This window comes from Archocentrus centrarchus, chromosome 22 (assembly GCF_007364275.1).
Source record: "Archocentrus centrarchus isolate MPI-CPG fArcCen1 chromosome 22, fArcCen1, whole genome shotgun sequence".
Classification (NCBI taxonomy): domain Eukaryota; kingdom Metazoa; phylum Chordata; class Actinopteri; order Cichliformes; family Cichlidae; genus Archocentrus; species Archocentrus centrarchus.
The window spans coordinates 13,686,018-13,698,310 of record NC_044367.1 but is presented as its reverse complement, the minus strand read 5'-3'; the positions used below and the strand labels follow the sequence as shown (position 1 = coordinate 13,698,310).

Genomic DNA, 12,293 nt, shown 5'->3' with positions numbered 1-12,293 from the left:
TTGAGTGAATAAATGAAGACACTTTTCAGAATTCGGAAATTTCTTTGTTGTAAAACAACATAGATCTTGTGAAAAATTCTTACAATTGAGATACTGGAGTTCTGATTTTCATGAGCTAAAACAAAACTATAATTCAAATATTTCACTTAACTTAAAGTGAATATTAAAAAAAAATACAGAATATTCTAAATGTTGCATATACTTCTTAAGAAATAAGAAAACCAAAGACATATACTGCTGGCGTCCAGCAGTATATGTCTTGATTTTAGAATATTATTTAGCAAATCATCGGAAATCTCGCCTGCAGCTATTGTTCATCTTTAACCCCGACCTTTATTTTAAAAGGTCTTGGCATACATTATATGTGATATCCTCAGACTTTACTCAGTCTCCTGTGGTTTTCTGTGCTGCCTATAGGACTGTGCTTGGATGGAATATTATTATTGTCTCATAATTTGTTGCATATAAGAATCGAAAATTATTTATTTTCCAGACTCAGGTTTAAAAATACAAATGGAAACAATGTACCAGAAAAGGGGTAAATGGATGTTATAAAAAACTTCTATCAGCATGAAATTGAGGTTTTAATTCTCCTTTCATTGACCAGTTTGTTTTGATTTCACATAAAACATTTCACAAACTGTCAGCACTAATGCTTCATGTGTGATTGCAAATGGCCTTTCACTGCTTACCACAAATGCATTTGTGATGTATGTTTCCCTTTTTCCTACACATATTCAAGCAGATGCACCCGCGCAAACCCATATTTTAACCCTTTGCATGGTAAACCTTCCTTTATGTCAAGACTGCAGCGTGGAATTTCATTAAAGTTTAAAAATCTGTTATGTGGACTTGTTACAGAAGTTCTGCCTCTCTCACCACGCTGTCCAAGAAACACACAAAAACAAATCCCAAACCAAATTTAAACTGTTTGTTCTTTAATGTCAATTCATTTGTGGCGGTGTCTCGTCTTTTGTGATGAAGCTAAAAGCCGATGCACAAAGTCTCTGTGTGATGAAAGAGCTCTTCCAGGATGTGAGAGCACTCTGAAATTGCTTGCTGGATGCATTTGCCAGTAATGGGTGAATAAACATGATGGAGTGAGCAGAATGAGAATAGATAAGTACGGCAGTGGGTTTGAAATGTTTTCATGGAACAGCTGGAATCACGCGCACACTGTGATTCCTTTATGAACAACATAAATTCCCCGAAGTGCTGTACTTAGTGCTGATTTATTGTTTACTCTAAATTTGTGTTTTATGCCTATTTTTCCTCTCATAATATGGTATTTTGCAACATCAGCTGTATACTGAGTGCTTAAACCAGCTATGCAGCATTGAGGTAGCTAATGTGGTATAGATTTAATATAACATAAACATGTTATTTACCAGCTTAAGGAACCATAAATTTCCCTAAGGAGGTGGTAGAGACCAAATCAGATCTAAAAACAGAGTGGAAGTTGGACTGTCTCCCAACAAACATGATTCCAAATTATTAGTAATCAGTGCCAAAAAGGGAACAGCTTCCTAAAAAATTTGCCAGATGAATTCAAAACATAATATGTTACTGTTGTATTTGAGTTTGGTGTTCTGTTCAAAGGCCCCACGTTCCACAAAATCATATTTAAACACATTTTTCCTTTGCAAGCTGCAAAAAAACCCCTCGGAAATCTGGATCGGAAATGGGGATGGTGATGAGTTAAAAATAAAAATTCAATTTCACAACACCTCTTCTTCTTGACAGAAAAGGGCCATGTGATTGTAGGTAAAATGACTGCTGGTGTCATGGTAGTCAGGCCCATTTGGGTGTTTTTTTTTTTTCTTTGGGTGAAGCTCTGCAGCTGGGCACAGAGAGAATGAATGATTATCAGGCTGCAAATCACCCAGTGGCACTACACGGATGCTCCAGATTATGCTCTAATACAGAGTTCAAAAAAACATTCATTGAGTGAGTCTTTAGTCAGGAAGGTGACACCTGCATGCTAACTGCATTGCTGTTTTCTCTGAAGTCCATGAAGGATAACACTGACAGTTTAACTGAGCTGTGATTTGGAGCTTTGCACTACTGACTCAGTAATTCATCTGTGCCTGTAGCATCCATTTGCATAGTGTTTGCGCAAGTGAGCATTCACTGAACCACCTGCTAAGTCTTTGTGATTATCACTGTGCTCTGCTGAGATGAAAAAAAAAAGAGGTCTTTACGTGACTAAATGGTGCATGAAGGAGATTCTACCCACTGACCACACGCTGCTAGTCTCTCCACTCTGCACCCAAAGAAATCTGCCATTTCTGCAGTGTTATGTGGTCCCCTGCTAATAATGACTACCTTAAACTTGATCAATTTAGGAAAATATTTTGTTTACATATTTGTTAGACTCATGCATCACATGTCTTTTTATTGTGGGATTCTGGTCTCCATCCAAGCGGGGGGAAACTCACTCAGAGAAGGCATAAAGTCACAACCTGTTTTACTGTTGTTCCGTGCATGAGAGAGACACAAGACTAAGCTTCTGGATTTTGATTTTCCCTGTTTATTCCTGTGATATTATTCGTGGAGCTTGCTGTTCAATTAAAAGTCTTTGGGAAAACTGATTAACAAACACCTTTGATTTGCCTAATGAAGCCAGGTTGGTACATGTAATTGCTTGATGAAGTGAATAATGAGGATACACTTGATGCTGAGCTAGAAAAACAAGAAAAATGCTTCTTGATTTAATTTAGTAAACATTATATTTGGGGTTTTTTCTTCCAGTTGAACTAATTTGATATAAATTCAATTTATTTTGCGGTGCTGTGTCGACTACAGCATGAAGTGTCTCCAGCTGGGGAGGAACGGAATATAGAAGTGGCAGATTAGGAAACAGTTAAGAGCCGTCAGTGTTCAGTGGGTCTCTATTTATGCATCTTTTCCTGCTCACCCGCCCTTCCTCCCTGGTTTCTTGCCTCCTCACACTCTCCCATCGAAACAAACACATCAGAGACAGACAGCCTGCTTTAGAGGCTCGTCTGCTAACACGCTGTGTGTGTAATCACTATACTTTCAGTCTCCAAATCCGTCTTGCTCGCTATTTCACAAAAGAAAGGGAACTTGTCTCTTAATGTGCAATAAATGAAACAAATCTTACTTTGCATGTCATTCTGTGTATGAATGCATCTGTTTGGAGGGACTTTGTTTTGTGCTCACTGAAAGCAACGACTCCAGAATGTAGGCAACCGCTCAAATGACAATTGGCTGTAACTAGAGAAGGATCAATATTGACGGGGGGATGCATTATGATGCTTTAACATGGACTCCTTATAAAATCAATCTCTGTAAATCACATGCGATGTTCATCCTCAAAGACGGATGGATGTGACAATAGCAGCAGCCTCCGTGTGCAGAAGATTTAGAAAAAAATGGGCTTCTACAAGTTGATGATGGAGTCATAAAGAGGCCTTTTGTCTTCACAGACAGCTTTGTCTTTAAAATCCCACCCCCGGTGACTAAAATAACGATGATAATTATTATGATGGATGTGTATCGCAACTGCCTGCCCACTGCTTTGGGTGTGGATTGAAGCCACATGAAAACTTTATTCTAAACGTGAACGAGCAGTCTGAATGGAAGTCATTTTATGTGAATTAACTGCAGATGAATTCCACAATCACCAATTATTACTGTTACTACAACTATTACTAAGATGTTTCACTTACACTGTCTGTCTCTCTGCAAGCTATCGTCACGTATTAGATATACTGTCCTGCCACAAGTGATCAACGGCTGCTAGAATCTGCATCAATCTCAGCTTAACAAGTGTTGAGTAATTACTTGGATGACTCCTCAGCCTCTTTTGTTCTGCCAAATCTGGAGGCACTGGCATCATGCGCAGTGTCTTTTATTGTTCTCCCATAATGTTGAATCGCCAAATGTCATGTATTTTCCACAACAAGATACATGTAATTTGGGAGATAGCTGTGATGGGAGTGCATAGTGGAAATAATTGTGCAGCTGTGCAGGACAGGAAAAGGACTCCTAATGGTGTGAATGTGACTCCCAACTAGAGTAAATAAATAGATAAATAGTGGAGGATATTGAGAATAGATTTAATAGCTTGAAAACTGCACTAAAAATACAGTGTGATGCATCAGCTCATGATTATTGTAACACTCGTTTTCCAAAAGCAGCAATAAAAAGAAACTCCACCACAATGTAAAAATATTGTCATATATGAAAGTGTTTCATGCAAATTTGAACATCAGCATAAATGCTTTGATGAAAAGACCATAAGAGGGTCCTGGGTTTGAACCCTGGCCCTTTGTGCTGAGTCTGCATATTCCACTTGTGCAACGGTCCTGCAAGGGTTCTAACATCATAAAAATATGCAGCCTATCTTGATACTACACTCTTACAAAATAGAACCCAAATAAAAATAAATAGTAGTTTTAAAAATAAAGTTAAATACACTTGTGGTATGTGCTTGTATATGCACTTGGCAAATACACTATAATGCCAAAAATATTTGCTCGTCTGCCTTCACACACATACGGACTTGATTGACATCTCTTTCTTAATCCACAGGGTTTAATATGATGTCTGCCCACCCTTTGCAGCTGTAACAGCTTCAACTCTTCTGGGAAGGCTTTCCACAAAGTTTAGGAGTGTTTATGGCAATTTTTGACCATTCTTCCGGGAGCGCACTTGTGAAGTCAGACTCTGATGTTGGACGAGAAGGCCTGGCTCACAGTCTCCGCTCAAATTCATCCCAAAGGTGTTCTATTGGGTTGAGGTCAGGATTGTTGTGCAAGGCAGTCAAGTTCTTCCACACCAAACTTGGTCATTCATGTCTTTATGGACCTTGTGTCATGTTGGAACAGGAAGGGGCCATTCCCAAACTGTTCCCACAAAGTTGGGAGCATGAAATTGTCCAAAATGTCTTGGTATCCTGAAGCATTAAGAGTTCCTTCCACTGAAACTAAGGGGCCGAGCCCAACTCCTAAAGAATAACCCCACACCATAATCCCCCCTCCACCGAACTTTACATTTGGCACAATGCAGTCTGACCAGTACCGTTCTCCTGGCAACCACCAAACCCAGACTCATCCATCAAATTGCCAGATGGAGAAGTGTGATTCATCACCCCAGAGAACACATCTCCACTGCTCCAGAGTCCAGTGGTGGAGTGCTTTACACCACTGCATCTGACACTTTGCATTGCACTTAGTGATGTAAAGCTTGGATGCGCCTGCTCAGCCATTGCTCTCTGGAATGGAAACCCATTCCAGAGAGCTCCAGAGAATGACCCATGTTTTCACAAATGCTTGTAGAAGCAATCTAAATAGGTGCTTGGTTTTATACACCTGTGAATTCAATGATTCAGATGGGTGAGTGAATACTTTTGGTAACATAGTGTATATGAATGAGTGTATATACATGCATAAAAGCATGGATGTGCTTTTATGCTTTTATACCACCACATCTTTCTACCATGTTCGTTGAAAAAGTATGAAAGGTGTATTATATAAAAAATGCATTCTACACTTATATCAGGAACAAAACAGACACAAAAGAACCACAACTATTTCAACTTGTGGGCATTAAAATGCTATAAGTGCCCTCTCCTGCTAACACATGCCATTAAAATCACATGCAACCCTATAATTGATTTCCAAATGAAACAAGGGAAGAAATGTAGTCTTTACAGCTTTCTCTGTTAATCAGAAGAGGAGAGAGAAAATGCTTACAGATGAAGAGAACTTCCTAGAACTTCCTCATGACTTCTGTCCTGAGGCAATTGAAACATTTGGTCGACTAAAAGAGCTCACAAAATGATGTTGGTTGTAAGCAGCTACTAAAACCAAATGTTCTATCTATTTCCCAAAGGAGTCTAAATGCTCTGAGATGGCAAGTGAAAATTGCTTAAAGAAAAAAGAAAAAGGAAAGAAAAATCTAGCTCTTCTAGCTACATTTGTTTCCTGTGAAACTAAACTAATATTATATTCTGAGTATAGAAGAAGTTGACAACCTGCCAATTCATTCAGCTCAGCAGTGTACAGTGCCCAAAGAGTGAAGCAGCTACTCAGAAATACACTGTATTTCCATGTACGTTTGTACATGTTTCAATAAATCGCTGCACCCATTTCCCATTTTCCTAGTAAAACACAAAGAAATGAACAGACTTTCACACAGTACGGTACATATAAAGACCTCACATGTCTTTTTTAATATCAGATTTAAACTTCTGATGTTAATTTTAATATATTAAGCTACAGGGTGCCTTTGAACATGTTGCTCACCTTAGTTTCAAGGTGTCAAATGAATGTAGTGATTGAAGACATATGAAAATGTACTTGCGCTTAACCTACAGTGCTGTGAAAAAGTATTTGCCCCCTTCCTGATTTCTGTCTTTCTTTCATTTCATGAAACAAATTTTAATCTTTGACAAAGATCAATCCATCTTCTTCTGCTTACCCAGTTTAGGATCATGGGGGTACTGGAGCCTATCCCAGCTGTGATAGGGGAATAAACAGACAGGTTGCCAGTCTGTTGCAGGGCTAACACAGTCTCTCTGTGAGACAGACAACCATTTATAATCACGATCACAGCTATCACCATTTAACCTAACTGCATGTCATTGGACTGTGGGTGGAAGCTGGAGTACTCGGAGCCTACACAGACACAGGGAGAACGTGCAAACTCCACACAGATGGTGCCAGATGGTGGATTCAAACCCAGGACCTTCTTGCTGCGAGGCAACAGTGCTAATCACCACACCACCATGCTGTCCTGAATTCTGTTTTCTACCGGAAAATCCTGAAGAACATCTAACCATCAGTTCATGCCTTGAAGCCCAAGCTCACATGGCAGCAGAACAATGATCCAAAACACATGAGCAAGTCCACGTCTGAATGGCTAAAAAAAAAGAAAAAAATCTTTTGGAGTGGCCTAGTCAAAGCTCAGATTTAAACCTGATTGAGATGCTTTGGCATGAACTTAAATAGGACGTTCATGGTTGAAAACCCTCCAGTGTGGCTGAATTAAGACAATTCTACAAAGAAGAGTGGACCAAAATTCCTCCACAGCAAGGTTATCACAAATGTGTGATTGCGGCTCTTGCTGCACAACCAGTTATTAAGTTTAGGGGGCAATCATTTTTTTCACATAGGGACAGGTAAGTCTGGATAGCTTCCCCCGACAAATTGAATAATTCTTTAAAAACTGCAGTTTTTATTTACTTGATTTATCTTTGTCTAATTTTTTTTTTTTTTAAGGTGAGAAACATGTAAGTGTGACACACATGCAAAACAAAACCCTAAGAAATCAGGAAGGGGGCAACTACTTTTTCACAGCACTGTAACTCACACTTCTTTCCAAAAAGGGGAATGCTGTTTTGTTGTATTTTTATTGATAACCTTAAGTTGTCAAGCAGTGTTATATCAGTAATCACCACAGCTTATTAAGCAACATAAAATTAAACATCAGTCTTTAGACTTTCATAGATTTCAGCTCTAATGAAAAACGGGTAAAACACTCGATGCCATGTTTGATTCATTGATGTGTGATGAAATAACTCAACAAAACACAGCTGGTTTTTGCGCGCTGCCTGCAGCAGCGGTTTTTATCCCTATATAAATAGCTTAGGTACTGGATGATGCTCGTGGATGATGCTCGTCCTACTGTGTTCCAACACCTCAGATCACGTGACCAGCAGGCGCACAAAGCGCAGCCTTTATAACCGCCTGCTCCGGCAGACGCACACACCCCACCGGCTGCCTGCTTGGCTTTACTGTATGTTTGACATTAGCAGTATCTGTGGAGTCAACGAGGGGTTATTTCCCCCAGTATATCATCAAAACAATAACAACAACAAAGAGAATTTCACTCTTGCTTCCAGTTTTTTTTTTTCTTCAGTTACTTTAAATGTTGGTGAGGAGTGAAGGCGGGAACACCAGACTGGTTTACTCCCAGTGTAATTGAATTATTTTTTAGCGTCATGGATCGGCACAGGATATTTGTAGCGAGAATATCAAGGTATGTATTTTTCGGATTACTTTTGCTTCTGTTTTATTTATTTTTCCTATTGATTTGTTCTTTCGACTGTTGTTAGTAGCTTCCTACTATCGCGCTTTCTCCCTACAAAAAACAAAACAAAACAAGAACAACAAAAAAACTTAATGCACGTAACTGTTAATAATTGATGCCATCATTGCCGACATCAAAATGTAAATGATCCATTGGACAGATGCATTCGCTCTTTATCTTGTCCCTCCCTTGATGTCTAATTAGTCCAGTGATTACTGCAAAATACCGTGATGCTTAATGACCTTATTTAATTAATAAGAAATCCCTGGATGTCCTACATTCTTAATGCAATGATTTCCCCAGAGGCTGCATAGGTTTGTCATCAACTGTTCAGTTTCCCACTATTGTCTGGGATGCATCTGTTGTGGAGTCAGCTGGTTGATACACAGAATAACTCCCAGCAACAAATTAATCGTCCACTATATTAATCTTTAATAAGCTCTGATGTTATCTCATATATTGGATATTTTAAAGGTTAGACATAACAAGAGATACTTTCTAATATTGTAATTATTTATTGCATTTTTCTTCATAGATGTCCTCTACTACACTTCTAATACACCACATACCTCTCCACTGAGCATCTCTACAGACTCAAAAGCCATGAAGCTGGCTTTGCACAGGATAGCAGGCACCACAGTGAGCACCTTAACAACAGGTGTCCAGTATTTTGGCTCCAATGATGCCACCTACGATGACCCCTCTGTTGACTCGAGGCTGATCAAGAATGGATTCCACTATGAGAAAACTCACTCTGCTCCAATCAGCAGCTCCCTTACCGGGGTTGTGTCTGGTAATAAGGAGGTCATTTTAAGCGCCCTCTCTCCTATTTTTCCCACCAATGTCTCAGACGTAATGCTGGGTAATGCTACCTCTGTGGAGAGTGGAGGAGCAGTACAATGTGCTGAGAACTTAGCAGACAATATGGAGTGTTTTATGATTCTCACTCCTGGTCAGCAGCTCGCAGTTGCCATCTTGGCACTCACTCTGGGTACATTTACAGTGCTAGAGAACCTCGTGGTGCTGTGTGTGATTCTGCACTCCCAGACGCTTCGATCTCGGCCTTCCTACCACTTCATAGGCAGCCTGGCTGTGGCTGATCTAATTGGAAGCATCATTTTTGTTTACAGTTTCCTGGACTTCCATGTTCTCCACCGAAAGGACAGTCCCAACATTTTCCTCTTCAAGCTAGCTGGGGTTATTGCCTCCTTCACTGCCTCTGTTGGCAGTTTGTTCCTCACTGCAATTGACCGCTACATCTCCATCCACAGGCCTATGGCGTACAAGCGAATCATCACAAAGACTAAAGCTGTCATTGCCTTCAGTATGATGTGGACCATCTCCATCGTCATCTCACTGCTGCCGCTGCTGGGCTGGAACTGCAAGCGTCTGGGGACAGTCTGCTCTGACATTTTCCCTCTAATTGACCAGAAGTACCTGATGTTCTGGATTGGGATGACAAGCATTTTGCTCTTATTCATCATCTACGCCTACATGTTTATCCTCTGGAAGTCTCATCACCACGCTGTCCGCATGCTAAGCCGCACCTCTCAGAGAAGTGTGATTGTCTACACCGCAGAGGGAGCTAAAGTGCAGACGGTGAGGCCTGACCAAGCACGGATGGACCTCCGTCTGGCTAAAACCTTGGTCTTGATCCTGGTGGCCCTCATCATCTGCTGGGGCCCACTTCTAGCCATCATGGTTTATGACCTCTTTGGGAAGGTGAACGACTTCATCAAGACCATTTTTGCCTTTTGCAGTATGCTCTGCCTGCTCAACTCCACCGTGAACCCTGTGATCTACGCCATGAGGAGCAAGGACCTGCGCAGGGCCTTCCTCAACATCTGCCACATGTGCCGGGGAGCAACGCAGACTCTGGACAGCAGCGGTGAGAGTGACTGGAACATCAAGAGTGTGAGAACCACAGCTGGCAGGGCGGGGACAGATGGAGGAAACCATGCAAAGACTCGAGTAAAAGTTGCTCAAGTTAAAGTTTCTGGAGGGACTGACACTTCTGCTGCAGAGCCGGTCTAAAAAAAAACGGGCTAATCTGGTCTAGGACAACTGTGAAGTCAGGATAGTGTAGAATAGCCCCCCCCCCCCCCCCCCCCCCCCCCCATCCTCCTAATGCACTCCTCTGTGACTGTGAAATGTGCCAAAATGACTTAAAGAACAGAAAGTTTTTATTGTTTCTTTTACTCTGTATTGTTATAATATTGGACCCCCTATATGCTGGAGTGTGATTAGTCTAAAGAGGGCTGTACTTATTTCAACATGTTCTCATATTCCTATGAGAATAATTCAGCTGTATTTAAAAAAAAAACAACTGTTTTGTCAGGGGCATTTCTCTCAATGTGTTACAAAGCCAATGTTTTGCTTTGTCATCTTTGCTGTAGTCTGAATTTGCAGATATTTTTTTACGGATTTTAGCTTTGAGGACAAAATGTATTTTCAGATTTTCACAATATATCATACAGCAATATTGTGGCAGTCACGCAAGGTTAAACTGTATCCACCTTCATAGAAAATAGCTTGGAATGAGAGAACATTGCTTGTAAGTAAAAGCACTTCATTAGTAATTTGTAAGTGACTATTTGATGATTTTGTAAGACCATGATATTGTGAAGTTTGGCTGTAGTTTGTTTATTTATTTATTTATTTTTCAAAGCAAAATGTTGAAATATGAATGGCCTTCTGATCAAATAAAAACGATAGCCTGTAGTCTTTTGGGAATGCTGCTTAGCTGCTTTTTTCACATCTGCTTACAAAAAAAGAGAGCATCTTTTGTACAAAGCTCCACTGTCATATTCCTGTAAAACATACATTGTGCCACTGTGTCCCGTTGCAGTGTGTAAATGAAAGGACGTGTTTGAAAATGTGAAACTTGTCTATTTTTATCATGACTCTGTCAACATGCCTGGTATCTTTTTTTAATAAAATGGTGAAACCAGCTTATCGGCACCTCAACTTACTGTACGCCAGATGTTTATTTTTTCCTTTTCATGGTTAAAAATGTGTGTCAGTATCTGAGATATCAGCCTGCCACAGGCTTTGTTCTCCATGTGGAGGTGAGTTTTGAGCAGTTCAACTTCAGAGAACGGTTTGGCCTTGAGATATCATAATATTCAGTCTTCTGAGAAAAATTTGAAATTCCATAAATATAACCATATTTCAGAGTCATCTTCCCTTCCTTTTCCCTTTAGTCTTGTTACTCCCTTCACACCTTTTTTTTAGGAGTTAATACAAGACTCAACTGTCATGTCTTTTTGCGTAACACTGCCCTCATGTGGAGACAATTATCTTCATGATCTTCTTCTAATTCCAAAATTGCCATAATCATGATACAGTGTTGCTAAATTCCACTTCTAATTAACAACAACACAGTTACTAGAATGGCAGTCGCTGAGACCAACAATTAAATTTTCATTAGTGGAACTGTTTTTTTGTAAATCTCAACAAGTGTTCCCACATTATGAACAGAACTCCAAAGGGCTAAAATTAAATAATTGATTCAATTGTGTGGAAATCTAACAAGTACAAGCATAATTCAGATATCCAGAAGGGACCGAATGATTTATTGGCGAGCCATTAGCCGTTGGCTGGAATATCATTGTTGGCCTTAATAACGGCTGATAAATGAAAAATTTAAAAGTAGAGAAACACCCCTCAACCATGTTATTAATGTTGACGGTACAATGGATACCCACTGGATGGCACTCTGCAACTCTCCAAGTGCCTGGAACCCAATAAACACAACCATCAGCTGATCCGGTCAGAGGTGGCCAGAGCGCAAATGAGTAAATAAATAAACACAACAAATATTTGGGAAATGTGTTCATTACCAACTAAATAGGTCAGCAAATCTCAAAATGATTTGCTGAGAAGTGTGAAATGAATTTTGTTGATAGCTGAATTGGGAAATTACATTTCCACTACTGACAACCCCAAGTTAACGTGTTGAAATTCAAATATAGATAACTATAATATAATGGTCATAATAGGTATATAATATTTGGCCCTGCGACAGGCTGGCAACCTGTACAGGGTGTACCCTGCGTCTCACCCCATGACAGCTTAAAATAAATTATTCTTATTCTTATTATACATTCATTGGTGTACAATGCATGAAATGTATAGTATAAAAGTTAGTCATTTGGTTAAACTGTGGTTTCACTACATAACCCAGAATGCAATGCGTTTCTGGTTGTTTTTTTTTCCCCCTCACATGTGACGTC

At 39.9% G+C, this 12,293-nt stretch overlaps 1 protein-coding gene across 1 annotated transcript; it reads left to right on the top strand.

The window, feature by feature from the left end:
- Positions 1–7,753: 7,753 nt before the first annotated feature.
- Positions 7,754–10,092, top strand: LOC115772386 (cannabinoid receptor type 1B-like). Its single transcript, XM_030718604.1, has 2 exons — positions 7,754–8,007; positions 8,594–10,092. The coding sequence occupies exon 2, from the start codon at positions 8,662–8,664 to the stop codon at positions 10,090–10,092; it is 1,431 nt and encodes a 476-aa protein (XP_030574464.1). The 5' UTR covers positions 7,754–8,007; positions 8,594–8,661.
- The last annotated feature ends 2,201 nt before the right edge of the window (positions 10,093–12,293 follow it).

Bases quoted from the DNA above. Each gene is read 5' to 3' on its own strand.
- LOC115772386 (XM_030718604.1), top strand. From the start codon at position 8,662: ATGAAGCTGGCTTTGCACAGGATAGCAGGCACCACAGTGAGCACCTTA.